The sequence below is a fragment of the Hordeum vulgare genome, chromosome 6H (assembly GCF_904849725.1).
Source record: "Hordeum vulgare subsp. vulgare chromosome 6H, MorexV3_pseudomolecules_assembly, whole genome shotgun sequence".
In the NCBI taxonomy this organism is placed as follows: Eukaryota; Viridiplantae; Streptophyta; class Magnoliopsida; order Poales; family Poaceae; genus Hordeum; species Hordeum vulgare.
This window is the reverse complement of record NC_058523.1, coordinates 537,166,491-537,189,642: the sequence shown is the minus strand read 5'-3', so window position 1 is coordinate 537,189,642 and position 23,152 is coordinate 537,166,491. Positions and strand designations below refer to the sequence as shown.

The 23,152-nt window shown below is 41.4% G+C and overlaps 1 protein-coding gene across 1 annotated transcript; it reads right to left on the bottom strand.

The window, feature by feature from the left end:
- Positions 1-2,079: 2,079 nt before the first annotated feature.
- On the bottom strand, positions 2,080-13,958 carry LOC123403450 (myosin-3). The gene is made up of 12 exons (XM_045097390.1): positions 13,595-13,958; positions 13,341-13,513; positions 12,185-12,314; positions 11,077-11,277; positions 10,795-10,917; positions 10,580-10,617; positions 10,393-10,507; positions 5,295-9,833; positions 4,660-4,779; positions 3,673-3,780; positions 3,347-3,489; positions 2,080-2,534 (listed from the first exon to the last, which is right to left on the bottom strand). Exons 3-12 carry the CDS (start codon positions 12,260-12,262, stop codon positions 2,303-2,305), a joined length of 5,697 nt encoding a protein of 1,898 aa, XP_044953325.1. The 5' UTR covers positions 12,263-12,314; positions 13,341-13,513; positions 13,595-13,958; the 3' UTR covers positions 2,080-2,302.
- Positions 13,959-23,152: the final 9,194 nt, after the last annotated feature.

The following is a 23,152-nucleotide window of genomic DNA, read 5'->3' as shown; positions in this document are numbered from 1 at the left end:
GGGCCGACGTTCGGCCTCTTCGCCGACATTCGCCGCGCAACTGCAACAGCCGACAACGTCGTTCTTCTCCAGCAGCAACTCACGGCCGGAGACCTGGAGAAGCCCTGGCGCTTCACTGACGGACTGCTTCTCCATGGGCGCCGGATCTTTGTTCCGGCGCATGATGATCTCCGTCACCACGTGTTACAGCTTGCCCACTCGGCGGGTCATGAGGGTGTGCAGAAAACCCTACATCGTCTTCGCGCTGACTTCTACATCCCCGGCGATCGCGCCCTGGTCCGCGACTGGGTTCGGTCTTGTCAGACATGCCAGCGCAACAAGACGGAGACCCTGAGACCGGCTGGGTTACTTCAGCCCTTGGAGGTGCCGTCTCAGGTCTGGGCGGATATTTCCATGGACTTCATCGAGGGCCTCCCCAAGGTGGGCGGCAAGTCTGTCATCCTCACGGTGGTCGACCGCTTTTCTAAATACGCCCACTTCATCGTGCTCGGTCATCCGTACACGGCGGCGTCCGTGGCCCGGGCCTTCTTCGATGGCATCGTTCGCCTACACGGGTTCCCAGCTTCGATCGTCAGTGATCGGGACCCGGTGTTCACGGGACATGTCTGGCGCGACCTCTTCAGGATGGCAGGCGTCCAGCTCCGCCTGAGTACGGCATTTCATCCTCAGACGGACGGTCAGTCCGAGGTGGTTAACAAGGTCATTGCCATGTATTTGTGTTGTGTGACAGGTGATCGGCCTCGAGCTTGGGTGGACTGGCTCTCTTGGGCGGAGTACTGCTACAACACCTCCTATCACTCCGCCCTTCGTGCTACGCCGTTTGAGGTGGTATATGGTCGTCCACCTCCGCCTATACTTCCGGTGGACCCGGAGACGGCTCGGACGGCGGTTGCGGGTGACCTTATCCGCACCCGTGACGAGATGCTTGCTGAGGTCCGTCAGCGTCTCCTTCAGGCCCAGCAGCTGGCCAAGCACTACTACGACGATCACCATCGCGAGGTGGAATTCGCCGTGGGTGATTGGGTGTGGGTGCGTCTTCTCCACCGCTCTACGCAGTCACTCGACCCGCGCGCGAAGCGAAAGCTCGGCCCTCGCTACGCTGGGCCCTTCCCTATCGTGGAGCGCATTGGGAAGGTGGCCTATCGTCTTCAGCTGCCAGACCGCGCTCGTATCCACGACGTCTTTCATGTGGGGCTGCTCAAGCCTTTCCGTGGCGAGCCACCGGCGGCTCCTCCGGCGCTTCCTCCAACCGCCGATGGTCGCATTCTTCCGGAACCAGCCAAGGTGTTGCAGGCACAGCTTCGACGTGGAGTGTGGTTCGTCCTCGTTCAGTGGGCGGGTCTTCCGGAGGAGGAGGCTACGTGGGAGCAGCGTGAGGAATTCCGCCAACACTATCCAAACTTTCAGCTCGAGCACGAGCTGTTTGCGCAGGCGGGGAGAGATGTTATGACCGGCTTGGTCTATAGCCGGCAGAGGCCCACCGGGCGTTAATATTAGGGGCTTGGCCCGCAAGTTATCTTAGGCAAATTATTTTAGGAAAGTTATCTTAGGCTCGAGTTATAAATACTAGTTGTAAGACATCAATTGAGATCAAGCAATAAAGATATTATCTTTTGTTGCCCGGCTCCCCAAGGAGCCGGAACCCCAGCCACCGCCACGCCCAACCCTAGCAGCGACGGCGCCCTCTCGCCGGCGCGCCCACTCCAGCCCTCGCTCCCCTCCTCCTTGCCCATACAATCTACGCCGGAGCCCCGGTAGGAACCCTAGTCCTACCACTAAATATGTTAATGTTTGGTTTTACTCCTACATAACTTCACCGTGAGCATCCAGTGAGAGCTAGTTTATGCATATTTTTTCTTTCTTTATTTATTTCTCTTTTGTATAAAAACATTGTGCACATTTTCAGTAAGAGGTAGTTTATGTGCGAGAGCCTCGTAACACACAAGCAAACAGATACCATTGAGAGCTGGTTCAAGAACAAATGAAACAAAATCAAGTTGGGAAAGAATGCTGCTAATATATCGATCTCACATTCTGTCAAAGATTAATAAGAACAGCAAAGCAACTCAAGTCACCCTCTAAAAACTGCTGAGATGCAGCAGTCAGCGGATGTCGCCATATTAACAATTAATTAGTTGATGGACAAGGTTGTGTCAGAGGGAGGGCCTGTACACAAATCAGATGTTGCATCTTTATGAACTACTATATCACACATACTTGATGATTTACATTACAAAATGTATTTCTTCCCCGCCACAGAAGAAGAATACCGACCAGCTAACATTTCTTCTTTCTTTTCCTCCTAATATTTCCTGGGTGACCGGGCTTTCAGGGTCATTGCGAGTTTCTGCCGTTCGCCTTCCACCTCGGCAAACTGCAAGCTGAGCTCCGAGTACCTGCCCTGCATTTCCTCTAGCTCGCTCTCGACAGCCACTTGTTTTCTCCTCAACTCAATTGTATCCTGTATTAGCTCGTTGATATCCCTGAAGCTTTGGAACACCGCTGATTCGTCGTTGTGTTGCTTCAAGAATGAGCTGAATGTTCAAGAAATCAGCATTTAGTTAGTTAAGTAAAACCTGACTTCCATTACTGAAAACTATAAATTTCATGTTTTTTCCTTTGTCCTAGTTAGCTTAGTTTCTGAAGAAACTTTAGTAGCTTGACAGACCCAAAAACATCCAGAAAGAAAAGAGGCTCTACATCATTAAGCACAGGTTCTAAAACTCTCGAGTTCCTAAGGCCACGCCTGGGAGCAGTGTCTTGTTAGGAAGTATTAGTATTAGTCTAGGAGTCCTTATTAGTCTATTAGTATTAGTCTAGGAGTCCTTATTAGTCTATGTTTACTTTCCTTGCACCTCAAGTCATGTGTAATATATATATGCCCCTTTGGCCTTCAATATAGATAAGTTGCTTTCCTAACATGTCTAACTTTCCAGCCAAACTGATTTTACACCGGCAACATACTGGTTAACAGAAAAAACCACTGTAATTTTATTCCCCCACTACAAAATTGCTTGGATAGAACATCTTGCCGGCGGTGCTTAAAACTTTACAGACATACCGAAACATCCGGAAAATAAAACACTAATGATGAACCAAGGACGATTTTAGATCTCAGCAAAAAAGTTTTACACCTCCAACTAATACGGTTTTGGGCTAGAAAACGACAAACCAATCAAGCCCTAAAAAGATACTTCTGTGTATTACCGTGACCACGGACTCAATATGTGAGAGCATGCTTTTAGTCCATTATGAGAGAGATAAAAAGGTCAGTTGATAATAAAGGAGAACCTGATTTACTAGACAAGAGTAAACTTATGAAAATAGATGCAATATGACTAGCTACCTCTGGAAAAGGATGTCTGTCTTCTTCTTTGCTTGCAGCGCTTCTGCCAACTCAAGCTCCAAAGCAAGTACTCTTTCCAAGGCATTTCCAGAACCAGGAAGCTCTTTAAATGAAGGGAAAATGCTTCGCAAATGTTCATTTGCCTGAAAATAGTGACATACGCACACACAAAATGAGCACAAGGTATATGGACTGCAGATTCATGTCAAACGATGGAGGTGGATGCATGTGGGTGTTTGAGGCAGAACTCTCCCACCATCTCATAATAGTGGCAACAGAAATATTGAACAGTTATATTAGAACAGTAAGGTGAAAAATACACATACCATATCAAGCTGTGATAACGCCCTTTCCAAACCACTGAGCGACGGATCAATAAGATTAATGTCAAGGGGAAGAAGAGGGGATGAATTCTCAGTTTTGAGTCTTTCGAGCTGCATATGCAAAATAATTTCCAAATTAGCCCTAATCCACATCATGCGTATCAAGTAATTACTGATTTATACAAACCAAACATAAGTTATTTGTTGTTTGAATTACCCAATTTTAGTCACAAAACCACCCTTGGAGATTGTAATCGGATTGTAAAAGAAATGCCCACTCAAATTGTAATACTTTGCCTAATTAATAAAGTGGGAATCACATTTAGAAAAAAAAACTAGAGCAAGGGAGGGAGGAGTTGGATTTTCTCTGCTGCTGATTGCTAAAGCAATGAAGAGATGAAAGGAGTGCTAATTAAATGAGGATTTGTGGCCGGAAGGCTTTCTACATACGAGAAGTCTGGTGAGGAAGATGGAGATTAACAGGGAACATGAGGAAGAAAATGAAATGAAGATTTTCTTTTTAAATCATTCATGGTGGGACACATGCATAAAGTGGGAAGATAGAGATTAATAAACTGAATAAAACTCCGCTAACTTAGCTCCTCTCACATTGCACATGCCCTAACGCTACTTCCATTGTCCTAACAGTTCTGCAGCTCAATGGCATGCTCTGTCCGATGCTCATGAATGCAGGCACAACAGCAGGCATGTTACATGATCAGTTGATTACCATGCAAGCACTTGCCCATTCACAGATGTGATGATATCTCAGCACCATGAATATAGATAGATTGATACACTCAAACCTACTGCATCTGAACACTTAACTGATCAGATCAATAGCCTTTCCTCATCAATAATAAGAAAATAAATATATTTTATTTTATTTCGTTTTATGTAAGAACCTAAGAATACATATGATGAGTTCAAAACTTGGTAGGAACAGAATTTGGTGTTATAAAAAGTACAATAAGAGAAGTTTCAACATACCTCTTTCTGGAAGAGATTCAAGTCATTTGCCAATTTCTTATGCTCTTTAGAAATATCTTTGATTGTATTGTCGACAGTTGGATGAGTCTCCAATGATGCCTCGCATTGCTTATGGCAATTCTATCAAAATAGTACAGACAAATTAAGCTGAGAGAATAAACACTGCTATAAATGTTACAGATACCAAAGCAAAACACTTACAACAAAAATTCGGTGTAATATATAAATGCACACTGCCAGATGAATATTTCAACTCTATTTGGTGATTGTGAAGCAAAACAGTAAAAGCAAAAGTGAAGTGTTACACCAGAAGGTACACTGCCAGACAAGAGCTAGGTGTTATTTCCTGTGAGGTTGGGTCCAACGGACTCTGCGACATCATCCAACTTAGACGCAGGCCTCTTTCTAGTCCTCTCATGTTTGAAATATATAGGATTCAAGGTAATTGATTACTACAATAATATAACATGAGACTATGAGAGCCACGGTATATCTCAGATGTGTTAACAACTTCACATACTATCCTACAGGGAAAAAAATACTTCAATTGTGTGCAACTGTCAACTATTGCATGTGCCCTAATTTCAATCGCAATTAGTCTAAACTAACATAGACATTTATATTAGATTGATTACCTCCAGGTTCTTTGTCGGTGCGTGCTTGGCATGTGGATGCTCATCAGACTTGCCAGCATCCTCTGATTCTGCTACATTTGATGAAATATGTGTGCTAGGGATTCTACCTTCATCTTCCTTTAATTCTGAATCAACTTCTGTTATATTTGGTATTAACTCCGGTGTAGACTCAGATTTAACATCTCCCAGAATTTGCCCGATAGATGTGGCACGAGGGATGCATGATCCAGAACCATCAGATGATGGGATATGGTCGGTTAATGCCATATTTTCCAGCAACTTTTTCACTAGGTCAAGCTCCACCCTTATTCTATTGCGTTCCTCGCTGCAATCCTGAAGAGAGGCCTCAATCCTCTGCTTTTCTTCTTTACAGCAATCGAAGTTCAATTTTGTGCATTCCAGGTCCGTAATTATGCTGTCATATGCATTAGACAACTCTCTTTTATCAGCAGATAAATCCTGCATCTCCACCTCCAGTTCAGAAACTTTCATTGATAGCTCTTCAATTCTTTTAGCCAGAGCAATTTCGTTTTTCCTCCCAGTTTCAACCTCATCCAAAGCACTTTGTAACTTCAGTAACATCTCTTCAGAATACTTTTTAGAGACAAACACCTGACTTTTAAGCTCTTGAACCTTTGATTCATATTGCTCTTTGATAAATGCAATTCTAAGGGAATCTTGTATGGCGAACAACGACCCCTCTTTCTCCTTTTTCCCAGCTTCAGCCTTTTCTTTTAGCTCTCTCAACTGGATAGACAGATTCTTGAACTCTTCTGCCTTCAGAGTTTGTTCAGCAAGTTTTTGTGTAAGCTCTTTGTTCTGTTCTTTTAAACTTGTCAACTGATATCCAGAATCATGTAGCAGTGATGACATCTCAGTATGCTGTTCCTCCAATTTCGATTTCAGAACCACGTTTAGAATTTCAACTTCATCTTTCGCTGATCTCAAACCATCAACATGCTCTTCAAGATTTGTCTGCACATCTCTAAGCTGCACAATCTCATCTTGATACTTCAATTCTGCCTCACTGTTATTAATTGATACCGATGTATCTCGAGACTCGCTATTGCTAACCTGAGCCAATGTTTGTTCGTTTCTTTTCATAAGCTCTTCAAGCCCTTCCTTCTCTTGAACAACCCTGGCAAAGTTGATTTCTTGAGAATGGATAGCTGATTCAAGTGTGGCATTTCTGTCAGTTAATTCTGCTACAGTCAACATGTGCCCCCTTAATAACTCGTCAGCATCTCTGTTCTTAAGCTGAAGCTTCCCAAAATCATTTTTTAAAAAATCAAGTTGCACGGCAACCTCCTCAACCTGACTTATCATATAACTAGCTTCAATTTCAGTGGCAAGCAAGTCCTCCAGAATTGTTCCTAACTGATTTTCAGCATTGGAGAGCTGGGAGTGAAGAGAGCAATTCTTACAACTGAGGTCCCTTTTGATTTGCTCACTTTCTGAAAGAGCATCTTGCATCAAACTGTTTTCTTTACTCATGTCCGAAATCTGGTCCCTCAGATGAAGTAACTCTGTTTTGTCCTCATTGTAAGATAGCAGGACCTCATCCTTCTCACTAAGTTGAGATGTAAGACTTGCGAGGGCAGATTCAAGATCTTCCCTCGTTGTCTTTTCTCTTAGCAAATTTTCCTCAGTACAGCTCAGACAATTTTGCAAACCTCTGATTTCATTTTCCATGTGCATCAACAGTTCGCCTTTAGACTGTAGAGACTGGGCCAAAGTTTTGTTATCTTCGTCGGATTCTGCAAGAGTTACTTTGGTCCTCTCAAGTTCCTGAACAACAGCAGCAATGTCTTTCATCTTTTCAACAAGAGTCTCATTCTCACTGGTGACAATCCGCAGCTCAACTTCCATTTTTGCCAACTTTGATGTTAAATCACCATTGCTGATTGAGTGTTGTTCTTGAGCCTCTGAGATAATCTCAAATTTGTGTACCATTTCCTGCAGTTCCTGCTGAAGCTTCTCTACATGTCCCTCAGAAATATTCAACTTTTCTTCTGTTCCAGCCATATCAAAATGAAACTTCCGCTTCACATCAAGCAATTCTGTTTCAGACTTGTCTGATCTCTTCCGGAGAACATCGCACATTTCTTCCAATGCCTCCTTTTCGTGATGGAGATGAAGCACCTTCTGGCATGCTTGCTGCTGGAAGATTTCCAAGCTTGCTATGACAGCAGCGTAATTCTTGTTCTCAAGTTCATGTAGCAAAGATACGTCATCCAAGCATGGAATGTCGATGTCCTTGCTCAAAGAAATAAGTTTAGAGCATAGGATGCTCAGTTGCTCTTGAAGTGATGTAGAAACAATTTGCTGTTCACTGATTAAGGAGGACTGCTTACGTAATTCATCTTTCACTCCCTCAAAATCTTCCATTACTGATCTGAGCTCATCCTTGAGCTGACTAGTTAGCTGACTTTCTTTCATTAAAAGGTTCTCAAATCTCTTCCTTTCTTCAGTGCAGGCATTGTACTTGCTTTCACAAGTTTTATGTTCCTCAACAAGTGTTTCAGATACCACGAGCCTTTCCATAAGTAAAGCATTTTCAACTGAAATATCTTTGAGCTTTGCTTCTAATATTTGGTTCTTCACTGTAAGATCATCACACTTGAAAATGTATCCTGATTCACTTTCTTTCAAACTTTTTGATTGGTCCAGTGCAGAGTTTAACTTGAGCATTAAAGACTCCCTAGCATCATTAGAGTCACGGAGTTCTTTTTCTAGCATGTATAGCCTTCCCTGCATTTGCTTAATCATATCCAGTGCAGTATAGTGAGATTCCCGTAGCACATCGGAGAACACCTGCCACTGAATGTTAACAGCGTACGTTTCTAAAATATCAGATTCCATTGTGGAAGAAGCATCTTTTGGTCCTTCGGTGTTGGAGCAGTTCACCTGTGAATCAGGAATACAAATGATTTCAGATCTGCTACAAAGTTCTTCAATTTTGGCAGCCCGAAGGAGGTTTTGCTGGCCATCCATTTTGTAGCTAAAACTACGTGATGTACCATTTTCAGTTGAAAACATTTGAGATGCAGTTGCCTCATGAAGACCTTCAGTTCCCCGTTGTTTGACAACAGGCCTGTCTTGGTCATGTTCTATAGTACCGTGTAAATCTGCTATTGCAGAATGCTCTTCAGGAAAATTCTCAGTATCTTCTACAATGGGTTGCTTTGCAAGAGTTTCACTTGACTCATACATAGAGAGAACCTGAAAGGACAGCAACTCGAGGTCTTTCTGTAGACGATCAACAGCAGCAGAATAATTCCATCGGACCCTCTTAAGTGCTGTTTCCGTAGCAACAGCCCTCCTCTCGAACTCCTTATTTTGAGCTTCTAAAGCTGTTCTGTCATCAGCAAATCTCATTAGTTGGTCATTCATCTCATCATGCATTTTCTGCTTCTGGGCTTGGAGGACAGAAACTGTGTAGAAACAAGAATTGTGTTCTTTTCTGAGATTTTCCAATTCGTTTGCAGTCTGCTTCTGGTTTTCCTCAAGCTTGTGGATAAAAGATTCGTAGTAGCGCTCAATCTGGCTCATCTTCTCAAGCAGATTCTCCTTCTCAGTTTTTGAGTCCTCCAGCTTCTGCAAGAGCCCACACATTTTTTCCTCCATCGTGGCTGTACTGCCAGTGTTTTTCTTGTCGGAATCATGATCACGTCCGGAGCTTGATTGATGGGCAACACTGGATGGTGGAACCAAATGTTCTTGATAGTTATTTTCTTTCATTTGTCCAAGCTGAACACCTTGCTTCAGGTTCTCAATCACACGCTGAAGAGCCCCTATATCAGCAAGAAGGAAATCAAGATCACTTGCTTGAAGTCCATGGAGAGCATTATTTCTGGTCTGCTGCAGTTTACTTTCAAGAAGCAGCAAGCCATGCAACCATTCTGTTTGGAGATTATGTACTGAACTATCTGTAGCAAGAACACCATTTCCTCCATCAGCCTTATGCTGCAAGGGTTTAGCAGATTTCATTTCTTCCAACTCTCTTTTCAAACTAGAACATTCTGTCCTTAGGAAGGATACTTCAGTACTGAGCTCGCTGCGTGACATAAGTTCAACAGCAAGCTGATTAGCTAGGCCCTGCGTTTCACTGCCTAATTTGTCAGTGACATCTTGCAGGGATGTTGCTTCAGACTTGAGCTGAGAAAAGGCTGACTCGGCCACCTCCAATCTGGTCTTGAGTCGATTATTCTCGTCACGAGCAGCAGCAAGATCATGACTAGCAGAGAACTCAGGACTCCAACCATGACTCCAATCACTGCTCCCTTGTGGTGAAAGACGCTTACCCCGAAATGGCCCCTTCTCTGGTGTAGGGCTTTGACTTGTCGGACACAGTGGTAAATCACCTGAGTGTATGCTCCTAAAGCTACTGATTTCATGACTGCCACATGGATCATTCTTTTCGGCAAAATAACCATCTGAATTATGTGACGAATTTTCGTAATCTTCGGTTGAGCCCGCAGAATCTTCAGCCACAGGGAACCCCAAAGAAGTTTCTTTTAACTTGGTCCTTGCGTTAGCCTATAACAAATGATAAACATAATTATGGTGTGTACCAAGTAACTTAATTATCTCAAATGATGAAATACATAGAAAAGAATATGGAGATGGTTTAACTAATTTGTTTATTGAATGAAAACAGTAGGCATTGCATGATATGCAGATTCCATCCATTGTCACGAATCTAGGCCTAGTACGTAAATTCTCTGTGATGAATCTGCAGCACAATCAGAATTAGTACACTCAATATAGATCGATGACTCCGGTTAAAGAACCAAAGGACCACTCAATACAGATCGATGCCTCCAGTTAAAGAACCAAAGGACCGCAGTCCCTTCAAATGTATCATTTCATAATCTTGAGATAACCAAGGTCACTCTCAACAAAGCATTCTAGCACATAACTTGGTCTACTTTGTTGCAGTTCAAGTCAGAAGTTTTGAATTATTTTTCACCAGTAAACCATGTATGCATGGAAGTTAGTAGTTTCTTTTCTTTAAGGACATGGAAGTTCGTAGTTACTACCAAGAAATAGTATAAAACACATGGCTATCCTATACTTTGTAGGGATTTATACCAACCTTATCACCACCAACATCGGATGAAGCAACAGCAACTTCAGAAGGATCGTGACTTCTTTGATTCACTAGCTGCTGAGAACTTCTGGCACCAGTTTCTCTTTGCTGTTCAAACTCCCTGTACCAAGAAAGCACTCATAAGATTTGGAACCAATAATCCAAAACTGATTTCATTGTTGTCGTGGCCAACCTGAAGCCAGTTTTGGTGCTGAGCAGTTGTGCCGTGATCTGCAACGGTGTTCATCAAAGAACAACATTAGAAAGGACAACCGGAAGGCAAGCGAAACAGAGAACATTGTCAAGTCACTTCTCAAAACAGTGAAAGAGTATTTTCTGATGATTACAGACATAAGTTAAAACGTTATCTAAAACCCATGCATGTATATTGTAGAGAAAAAACCATACATGTAATACAGTTCCAAAGTCGCAACCACGAAAAGGAAGTGCGATTGAAACAGGCTTCACTGCTTCTGCAAATTCGGCAAGATTAACATCGACCTCCCCAAGAATGCTAGATCGAGAAGTCCCCTGATTTTCCAAGAACAAGGGGAGAAAGAGCAAGCATCACTTGTTAGTAAATTCATCCAGCATTTAAGTGGTCACAACATCAAAACCTTAACCTAACGTGTGTGCAAGCCCATGGCCAAGGAAGACGTAGGATAAGCGAAACCAATTTGTACAACGCACCATGGCCACAACAAGCTTGTAGAGCTTGTCATCATATGTCTTGGTCCTAGAATCCTGAAGAAGTCGGGTTGCTTCGTAAATAGGATCTGGCCATTTGCAGCTTCCATTCCTCACATTCGCTTTATTTGTTTTTGCAGTTACCTTTCCTGTATCAGCAGAGATAAAGGACAAAAACAACTTGTCCCATCCTGTAGATGGAATCTGCAACAAAAACAAGTAACCATGTAAAGATCATTCAACTATGGATGGCAGAAACAAGCAATAACCCTGAGTAATTCACACAAACTGCAAGACTCATATTAGTAATAATCAGAGAGCATGAATAAGTCAATTTTACACCCTACAATTTTTGGCAGGGTATGTATTAGCATCTTTCACCCCTAACTCAAAAAATGGACAAACCATAACCTAAATTTTGGAACTACCACCCCCACCCCCACAAACAATTCCCACACGGTTTTAGGCGACACGCCATTATATGTAGTATGTTTTTGACAGGCAACGTCATGGGACCCACAATCATGCTCTAAGTTGAGAATGACTGGCAACTAGTCAGCAAATCAACAAATCAGAAAAATACATCACCCAAATAAACAAATATTTATTTCTTGTTACATTGACTGTGCTGCATGTAAGCTGAAATCAGTGATGTGGCAGCCGACTTGGTGAAAAACCGAAAAGCACATATAAAACTAGCCTAAGGGTGACTTCCCGGCTGCCTGCGTGGATACTACTTTTTGTCCCGGCGATGCCGTGGAACTCCAGCTGTGGCAACATCAATGTTCCATCGACATGTGGGGTGTAGAGGATTCCCCAAGGACAGGATTATATTTGCCTTTTCTTTCAGGGGTTTTCTCATAATGCTGGTATCTGGTTAATACAGAGCTTTGTCTCCTTTCCAAAAAAAAAACAGCCTACAGGTGAAAACAAATGGTTCCAGGAGTTCAGGGTGAAATGTATCTGGTTTTAGAGTTGACATGAAATCTAGACCCGTGCAAGAGTTGAGGAAAAATGGTTATTTTCCTCGAAAGTAAGATTCACCAAAAAAGAATGTCCTCACAACAGAAATGGCAAAGAAATGGAGTTAGCATAAATAATTTGATCTTACATTTGTTGCATGGAATTGCAGCCGGAATACAACTTTAACTTTGGCCTTTTCAATCTTCCATTTTGGCACCCGTGACATGCTGGCGATCTTTATAATTTAAGCATCTCGTACTTCTAGGGGGATCTTTTGTCTGAAAGCAAGCACCAAAGATAATATAAACTTCCTTAAATTCATAAATACATTTTAAAAAATCTCCTTCAAATCAAACAGAATTCAAGCCAAAAACCATACATGATAAACCAGATTGTCCTCATGCATGTGCAAACGCACAAACACGGGAACAAGAATCATACCCACCACCAATGAGAGACTTTCAGTGTAAAAGCTAGTTATCAAAAGCAACTGGCTGGTACACTTACATGATAGCAGTTATACAAAGAATTGAAAGACTATGTTGATATTGTTTTCTGCACTATGCTCCTAACAATTTCATACCTATTCCTACTAACAACCACATGTTTCTCAGCACCTCACATGTTCACCAGAGTTAGATACACGGTATAATGAAAAATTAATAACCAACCACTACATGGAAAATTCATCTACACCAAGATGCCTGGATTTATCCTTTTATCCATTTACATCTAGAGCCGCAGGGTGGAAACATACTAACTGCCAAGTATTGGTCCCCGGTTCACCCAAAAAGGTAAAATTAGGCAATATTCAAAATTCTTGTCCTGCTACTATAATTCATACATAGGACTAATTTCATGCAGTACCAGGCCTCATTGAGCCAAACTAGGCTAAGTGTTTCTCTAGACCCTTGTTTAGCTTCAAAATTGTCAACGAATCAAAATATAACATATGCATCTTTAGTTTCAAAAGGCAACTAAGAGATATGCACAGGTATGCTCAATTTGCCAAACTTGCATATTACAAGCAAAGATTTAGAGAATCCTTGGTTTGCAGCCAAAAATTCAACTAATAATTACATAACACAAATTGGTACTACTAGTGGATCAGTAGCTGGGCAGCTGGTGTACTGAGAAAGGACACCAGTGTCATGTGCAGACGGGAGATACAGCTAGTTGCAGTGTGTAATCGCAGAGTTCGGAAATCGTGAAAAATGCAGGCACGCCCTGCTTGTAGCCAAGATTTTCCATGTCCAGGACAACATCCAAGAGCTTTAAGCAGCCAAGGCATGGAGGGAGCGTACCTTGCAAGGTGCCGGAGGTGGACGAAGGCCCTGGCTTAGAGGTCGGGATCTGCGGCGGGGGCGGACAGGGGCGGTGCCACGGGATTCGATCTGCAGCGGAGGCAGCGAGAGGCGGGCGGATCCGGCGAAAGGCTGCGGCGGACGAGAACGAATCCGGCGGGGACGACGGCGTGCTGCCGACCGAGTGAACCGGGGTTATAGTCGGAAGAAGAAATGGAAGGAGGCGGGAAGGAGGGGCGGAGGAGAAGACCTACCGGCGGCGAGATGGGCAGGTGACCACGACAGCGGCGCTCACCGGCGGCGAGATGCAGCCGGGGCACGGGAGAGAGCGCGAGGACGTCGGGCGGGCGCCGCGCTCTCAGAGCGGCGGCCAAGCAGCTGTGTCTCCGAGGTTCATGCCCAAATCCGCGGTTTCGAGACGAAATGTATGTGCTTGCGAGTTGGTGGGGGGCTGTTTTTGGCTGAGGCGAGCTCACCGGCGGCGAGATGTAGACGGCTGCAACTGGTGGACTCACTTTGATACGGGGGAAAGCACGGGGAGTTCGCGCAAAAGGTGCGGGCTTTTCCACCGAGGTTGGGTTGGGTTGGGTTGATTAGGAGAGGCGAGCAGCAGAGCTTGCTTATCGGGAAGAGGAAGGATGCTCACATAATGATGGTGTTTGGTCGTTTGATTTAATCATTAGTTATTTCTTCCCAGGTTTTCTGGTTGGGCAGTAATGTCTGTCTCTCTCTCACTCACTCGACCCCTCTTTTTCCCTTTTTCACCGGTACACAAACACGGGTGAAAATCAGCCCGCTTTATCTTAACCTCACAAAGCAAGTCTCTTGCGCATAACGTTTTGATACCGTAACTCGAGAAACATTACTCCCTCTCTTCATTTTTACAAGACGCTGAAACATTTCAAACAGCAGTTAAAACAGTTCAATGTCTATTGTTCCAAACGTCTTATAAAAATAAACGGAGGGGTATAGTATTGTCTCTACTCTCTCCGTCTGATGAAGAATGTACATTTGGCTTAAAATTTTATCCATCAAAGTATTTTTTACTTTACTTCATAATTTATCTTAAAATAATTATACACACAATTTTCATCAGACGAAGGGAATATACGTGAATATATATTAGGGTAACTTTAGACCGTTCGAATGCCGGTGTGTGGCGCTGTATTTTTGTGGAAACCATCCTTGATTTTTCGAAAATAACCCACGCTCCAATTTGGCACCACACGCCTTGGTCGCCGTCTTGAGCCCACTTGTGGGTCACGTGCATCGAGTAGTCAAATCACCACACGCTTACTTAATAGTCTCGCCTACTCCACGGCTCCTCTCTTTGTCGCATCCCTCCTCGTCTCTCTCTCTCTCCCCCTCCCTCTCTCTCATCCCTAACAAATCAACCGTTTATCACCTGATGGCCTCCAAGACACTCGTGTAGCACTTCCATGAAAGTACCACAATTAATTATAGTCCCAACGAAGAGTGGGTTAGAGTATTTATATTAGTGATTCTATTACACAAAGGCGTCAAAATATTTATGTGAAGTAATTGTATGTGATTCTACAAATATTGTTATTGTCGTGATGAACCAATAAACCAGAGTGAAAGGAGTTATAAGCTTGAAGTAACAACAATAATAACGCTGAAAAGGTAAATAACATAAATAAAATTGAAGTAGAGTTGTGCTTTGTGCAATGGAGAAGTTAGGCACATAGAGAATTTAGTTCATGGTATAGATCAAGTGTGTTAGTGGGACGGTGATACAATTACCTTGTATCGTGGTCATAGTATTTGATATGTTTGTTCGGTAGGCGGATCACACTAGGGTCATGGAACTCCTCACGGGATTACATTCCATTCTATGGTCCTGCTCCACCGTTGCCACAGATTAGTTGTCTCCACAGTTAAGGTCCTCAGAGCGAAGACAAACATTAAGTTTAATGGATCAGCATTATCTCATATTGTTTTTGGTCGTTATAGATGCCTCCACCTGCCGCGTTAGAGGTCGTAGATTTCCTAAACATTATGTGTTACCTGTTTAATTCTTGAGATCTTGTTGCATGGCCCCTTGAATTGGATAACACGCATAGATTTCACCACAATATAACAACTTACTATACAGATCATGAGACTACAAATACAAATGGCGATATATAGACTAGGCACAAATGAATCTTACCATTCACCTACATCTCCCACGCCTAGGGGGAACTACTCACACATCATAAGAGAAAAACAATCATCTCGGAGAATAAAACAATGAAAATTATATCGATAATATAGTGCAGATCAACAATAATATGAAAGGGATGATCCAATTAGTTTTGATCTCCAAATGAGAAGGAATAGAGGTTACAACTTGTTCTCGTAACTTGGAATTCCTATTACAATAGTTAAGGATAAAATGATGATGGAGATGAAAAGACCAAAACTAAGAAGTTCTTTGAAGGTTCATCGGATCTCTCTCTCTCTTTTCTGTTCTAGACGTGGTGGTGGCGGTGGCGAGGGTTCTGTGATGCTATCTGCCCCTTCACATAAGTGCATTGTATATATGATGACCCACAAGTATAGAGGATCACAACAGTCCTCAAGGGAAGTATTTTTACCCAAATTTATTGATTTGGCACAAGGGGCAAAGAATATGTATAAGCCTTGATGGTTGAGTTGCCAATTCAACCACACCTAAGAAGCAAACTCCTCGCAGCAATTTATTAGTAACAAAGTAGTATGCTAGTTTGGATAGCAATAGTAACGGCAACGGTAATAGTAATGGTAGCAGTAGTAGCAATTTTGTAGCAATTGGAACGGTAGCAGCAATAATGATTCAAGTAAGACAATATTATGACGAAGCATAGGCATGGAGTAGAGATGGATATTTTGAACGAAATTCATAATGTAATAGTCACAACCTAGAGTGACACAGAAGTGGCTCCAATTCATAAATCATATATAGGCATGTATTCCGTGTATAGTCTTACGTGCTTGCAATAGGAATTTGCATGACATCTTTTGTCCTACCCTCACATGGCAGCTGAGTCCTAATGAAAACTAGGGGTAATTAAGGTCCTCATTTATCTAGAGAACCGGAACAAAGCATTAACACATAGTGAATATGTGACATCCTCAAATTATGGCCATCCTCGAGAGTATCCCTATTTTTGTCACCTTAAGGTCTACGGTTCATAACAATAATACGTGCATACAACTTTCAAGATAGAATCTAAACTCACACATATTCATGAAAATATAATAGGTTCATATTTGAAATCATGGCATTCCGGCTCTAGTGACAAGCATAGCAAAATCATAGCAATATAAATTTCAGAACACAATGGATACTAGGGATCAAGTCCTAACAAACTGACTCAATTACATGACGAATTTCATCCATCTACATCTACCTCCAGTATGCCTACAATGAGATTACTCACTTCTGGTGATGAGCATCATGAGGTTATTGATGAAAAAGGGTTGTTGATCATGATGGTGATGATTTGCCCTCTCTAGAGCCCCGAACGGACTCCGGATTTGGCCTCCATGTGAAGAACATGAGGTGGCGATGACTCTATATTGTAAAATGTGATGAAACTTTCTTGGTGACCTTTTTCTTGGGAAGATAGTATATGTAGAGTTGGATTTAGTTCAACTTGAAGCTCATGGGACCCACAAGGTCACGGGGTACGTCCTAGGGGGTGGGCATGCCTCCTGAGCTTGTGGCTCTCTGGTGCCTAATACTTGTGATCTGCGTTGGGTTTTCCATGAAGAGGAACGGATTATCGCAGCATAATGCGGATAAGTATTACCCTCGATTAAGAAACCAAGGTTTATCGAACCAATAGGAATATCAATCCTCAACCGTCTTTAGCGGTTGCACACAAAAGAGCAAACAACTTGCACCCAAGACGGGCAAGAGGGTTGTCAATCCCCTTGATCTCGTTATTTGCAAGTGAATGAGGTGTGTAGATAATTGTAGATAGTTGTTACTTGCAGAATAAAATAAAAGGTAAATAATAACAGCGAGGAAATTATAATTTTTGAATATATAAGTGAATAGACCCAGGGGCGTAGTGTTCTCTAGTGGCATATCTCTTGAAAGCAACATATGATGGGTAAACAACTTATTGTTGGGCAATTGATAGAACACCAGATAGTTATGTGACATTCATGGAAATGACCATGTGTATATAGGCATCACGTCCACAAGCAAATAGGTTGACTTCTGTCTGCGCCTACTACTATTACTCCACCTGTCGACCGTTATCCAGCATGCATCTAGAGTATTAAGTAAAATAAAGTAATGCTTGGAGAACGATGACATGATGTATACAAAGTAAACTCAACCAGTATGAGTAAATCCCATTGTTTTATCCTTAGTGGCAGCAACACAAAGATACAACTTGTCCCCTTATATCATTAGGATATAGAAACTCGCCAGGTTGAACCCAATGCAACGCACCCCTCTCACTGAAGAAATACCAAACTACTTGGCTAAAGCAATTCAATAGATCGGAGAGAATTATGAAGCTACGATGATCATGCAAATAAGAATAATAAAACTCATAGAAGACTCAAATATTATTCATGGATAATTTGAACATAAACCAACAATTCATAACAAACACACCATACAAAAGAATTATATCGGATAAATCAAAGCAAAGGTGCGATGATCATTGTATTGAAGATCAAGAGAGAGAGAGAGAGCGCCCTCTAGATACTAACCACAGACTCGTAGGTCTGTGGTGAACTAATCACACATCATCACGAGGGCACCAAGGTTGATGAAGAGGCCCTCCATGATCGATCTCCCCTCCAGCAGGGTGCCGGAATAGAGCTCCAGATGGGTCTGTCGTGGAACAGAGACTTGTGGTAGCGTAAAAAGTGTTCGGTGTATACCCTTAGGGTTTCTGGAATATATGTGAATTTATAGGCGAGAAAGCGGAGCAAGAGGGGCCACACGGGAGTGCCAAGGCATCAGGGCGCGACCACACCCCTGGTCGCGCCCTGTTGCCTTCTGGGCCCCACGTGTGGCTTCAGGTCTCCTCGTGAAGCTTCCACGTCTTATTTTCATCCAGAAAAAATCATATAAAAGTTTCGTGGGAATTGGACTTCGTTTGGTACTGAAAACCTAAAAACAAAAAACACGCAGAAAATAGCAACTCGCATTGGGCACTAGATTAATAGGTTAGTGCTCAAAAATATTATAAATTGGTGAATTATGACCCAAAAAGTATCCTAGGATGATAATATAACAACATGGAACAATCAAAAATTATAGATACATTGAAGACATATCAGTGGCACCCTTCGATAGTTCTTTGCACCAGTATTTTTATATATTCCAAAACAATTCTTCATAAAAAAATTCCAATTTTGAGAACTTTTCTTTGTGCACAAAAACAACACAAAGGTAGTTCTCTGAAAACAACGCCGGTCCAAGTTAGTTTCATTCAAATCATACAAATTAGAGAGCAAAAAAGAGTAAATGTGTTTGAAAAGTGGATATGTTTAGGACGTATCAACTCCCCAAGCTTAACTCATTGTTTGTCCTCATGCAATTCAGTTGATAAACTAAAAGCGACAAAGGAAAAATTTACAAACTCATTTGCTTTTGTTGTCGTATATAAATTTAACTAGCATCAAGTTTTGAGCAAAGATTATGTACTAACCACATGTATGATAACATTTAGAATTCATATTTATTCATTTCAATGACATGATCTTCTAGCGAGCAATAATATTATATCTCAAACATCAACACTTTGTCAAAATAATCATGATACAATATGATAGAGTGGTATCCCTCTAGGCATTGCTGAGACTTCAAAACATAAATGCAAAGCACCTTTGAGATTCAATCAGCGACTAAGAATTAAATTCACGGTAGAAGATATTCATTCATGCTCGCGCTCAACATTAATTAGACCAAATGCATGTTACACTAAGAATGAGAATACTCTCAGGACTCGTACTTGAATAAGAAGGTGATGACTCAACATAAGAGTAAATATATAGGCCCATCGTAGAGGGAAGCAGGGATTTGCTTGTGTGCCAGAACTCATTGCTTTTTTAAAATAGAGATAGTTGTAATTTTGAGAGGTATACTTTTCAGAACATGGTTTCCGACTGTGTTTTCTATATCTTCCATGTCAAATACATTAATGGCGGTTCCAAAATAGAAATGAAGTTTACCCCCCCCCTCCACTATACAAACACATCCATGGCTAGCCGAATTCACGGGTGCCCTCCAATCAATCAACTTTCTAAGGGGTTGTTGTTATTTTTGGGAAAAAATGTTTTTGCCACTCTAGTTTTTGCCAATTTTTCTTATGCCACTCTAGATTTTGACATTTTACTGTTATCATTGTTAGTTTTTGACAATTATCACAATTGCCATTCCGTGGTAAAAGCAAAATAATTTTGTTTCATTTTTGCCACTCTTAGCTTTGAAAAATTATCACAATTTCCACTCTAGATTTTTTGCTTATGCCACAAAAAATGGCAATTTTGATAATTGTCCAAAGCTAAGAATGGCAAAAGTGAAATGTCAAAATCTAGAGTGGCAAAAGGAAAATTGGCAAAAGCTAGAGCGGCAAAAACAAAAAAATTCCGATAATTTTATGGTTTAAACAGGACTAGGCATCCTTGTTACCGACCTCCTCAACTTTGATGAGCGAATAAACTCTTGTCATGAGTTAAACACACTTACCACGAACGATATTGACCATCCAACCGCTCCATGAGCTTCGGGGGTACACAAAACAAGTTTTTGTTTGAAGGTTTAAAGATGACACATACAAATTTACATGGAACGGCAGGGTAATACCACATATAGGTAGGTATGGTGGATTCTTATGGCAATATTTTAGTTTCAGGAGTTTGGATGCACGAGTAGTATTTCCGCTTAATACATGCAAATGCTAGCAAATAGATTGAGAAGCAACCAGCTACAAAGCGACAATGGTCATAATCATGCATTTTGAATAATTAACGTTGATCAAGAGCATGAGGAGGATAAAAACACTATGAACATAAATAACATATAGGAATTATTTGAGTTTTAATCAACTAGATATGGGAACATGTGCCAAGTCAAGCCATTTGAATTTCTCACACGAGGACACCATCCTAACACACCACATCGTCATCATTTTAATGCATGTTGACACGCAATATAACATATTATCCACTCATAACTATTTAAGCATGGCGTGAACAACTATAATCTCTAATTGTCAACACACATGTTTACTCATAATAGGCTGAATCAAGATTACAAAGTTAAACATATTTGTAAAGCCTCAAACAAGTAGAGTTCACTAAAAAAGAGACACCCATGACATCATGGCCCGAACGAAAAAAAAAATTGTCATGGATGTGACACTTCCATGATGATAATTGTGATAAAAATGCGTACATCATAAACATGGTAGGCTCCTATCCTACTTATATGACAAAAGCTTATGATAGAAAATGGTCTTTTCATCCTGGGTGGGTAGGAGACTGACCTGCATGACTCTTTGGGTCGTTATTGACTGATAACCCACAAGTGTATGGGATTATATGTAGCCTTTTTCAATAAGTAAGAGTGTCGAACCCAACGAGTATATAAAGGTAGAATTAATATTCTCTCAAGTTCTATCGACCACCGATACAACTCTACGCACGGTAACACTTACTTTACCTAGAACAAGTATGAAACTACTTTGTGAGAAAGAAACTAGATGTACTTAGTAGGTGTAATAGATAGGTTTGCATGGTAATAAAGAATATGGAAATAAAAGTTAGGTGTTGTTTTAATAAAATACCAATAAAGTAAATATAGGGAGTGTCGAAAAGTGGTGATAGGATTTGCGTGATTGTCCTAGGCAATTGATAACCAGATCGGTAATCATTATTGCAATTTTATATGAGGGATAAGCATACGCTAACACACTTTCCATACTTGGATCATATGCACTTATGATTGGAACACTAGCAAGCATCTGCAACTACTAAATATCATTAAGGTAAAACCCAACCATAGCATTAAACATCAAGTCCCCTTTACTCCCATACGCAAACAACTCCCTTAATCGGGTGTAAGCTTCTGTCACTCTAGCCACCCACTATAAGCGAATCATGAACATATTGTAACCCTCCAGCGTGAATCTTTCACGTGTGTGCCTCATGGAAAGCACCTTAGGACAACACCAATATAAACCACGCAACCCAAATCAATCAACACTAGTAGGAGAAAGGCTGCCGGTAGCGCTGGTTTTACCCTTGCTAGTAGCGTTGGGGCCAGCGCTACTGCTAACGTGCTACAGCTAACCTGTTAGCAGTAGCGCTGGATTAAAAGCGCTACTAGTATCTACGTTAGTAGTAGCGCTGGAATAAATAAAGCGCTACTGCTAAGCCAGCGCTACTGCTAATATTCCAGCGCTACTACTAATATTCCTGCTTTTAATATTTAATTCACGTCGTATTTATGTCCCCCCTACGTATTTGTGCATGCTCTATACAGTGGTTTCATCATATCATAATAAACATGCATAATTTGCATCACATCATACACATAAAGTATCATGTCATATAACTCATCATCATCTTACGTACTCATCTAACAACTCATCATCATCTTAATCATATACCAAGTTAAAATCTCGCAAAACAGGAAAACATCATAATAGTCATCATATGCATGCATCCTAATCGATCATGCCAAGTTAATATAAACCAGAAAAAGTTGTCTCTCATAAGACCTAGTCCTTGCTCCTAGGTATAATGTTATAAAATAGAATAACACATATCTCTCCATGATGAAGCACAGAGATCCAACGATTTGCGATCATTCTTTATTTCTCTCCATGTTTCAGTTTGGTGCCTTTTTGATTTGCGATTACTTGAGTATGGAGCATCGAACTCAGACCTCGGCGGGCTTTTAATTTTCGTATGACCTTCTGGGTGCATAAACAGAGGCACTACATCATTTGGCAGTTGTTGTTGAATAACATAATAATAACCTAGTTAGCAAATGTAATCAACACTATTTATGCAATAGTAGAGCGTACTTAGTTAGGAAACTCTTACCAAGATATTTTGGCGAATGTTATCCGGCCTCAACCTATGCACTAGTGGCATGTAAAATGTATAATTTTGGCCAATTCCCAAATTATACGGGAAGTTATCCCTACAAACCAGGACACCAACAAGAAAGTAGAGAAGAACATCCTTCTCCTCCCAAGTTAGATGTGATCCATATGAGTAGTGTGTCGTGTCAATTAATTTCCGTAATTCACTCAAAGAAAGGAAATAAGTTGTAAATTATAATTTAAGAAATTTAGTATATGGATGAACACCAATTATTTCTAAATACAAAATGCAAATTACTTGACAAATATGGTTGAGGAACTCACATGGAGATAAAACAGGAAGCATATGACAACCACCCAAATGTCGATGCTGCCTGGCATATTATCTTAAGGATGAAGATCGAAGATAATTTCCATATCCTCCTGAAATCCATATGCCTTGCAAAGATCTTCCCAATTTGGGCACCCTATTTCTATGTTAAAAACTGAATTAAATACTTTGATCACAAATGGGTGACCATGTATAGTCCTGAGGTTAGCACTCCTTGATAACCCACAGGCATAGGGGATCAATTGTAGCCTTTCTCGATAAGTAAGAGTGTCGAACCCAATGAGGAGCTAAAGGTAGGACAAATATTCCCTCAAGTTCTATCGACCACCGATACAACTCTACGCACACTTTACGTTCGCTTTACCTAGAACAAGTATGAAACTAAAAGTACTTTGTAGGAGTGATAGGATAGG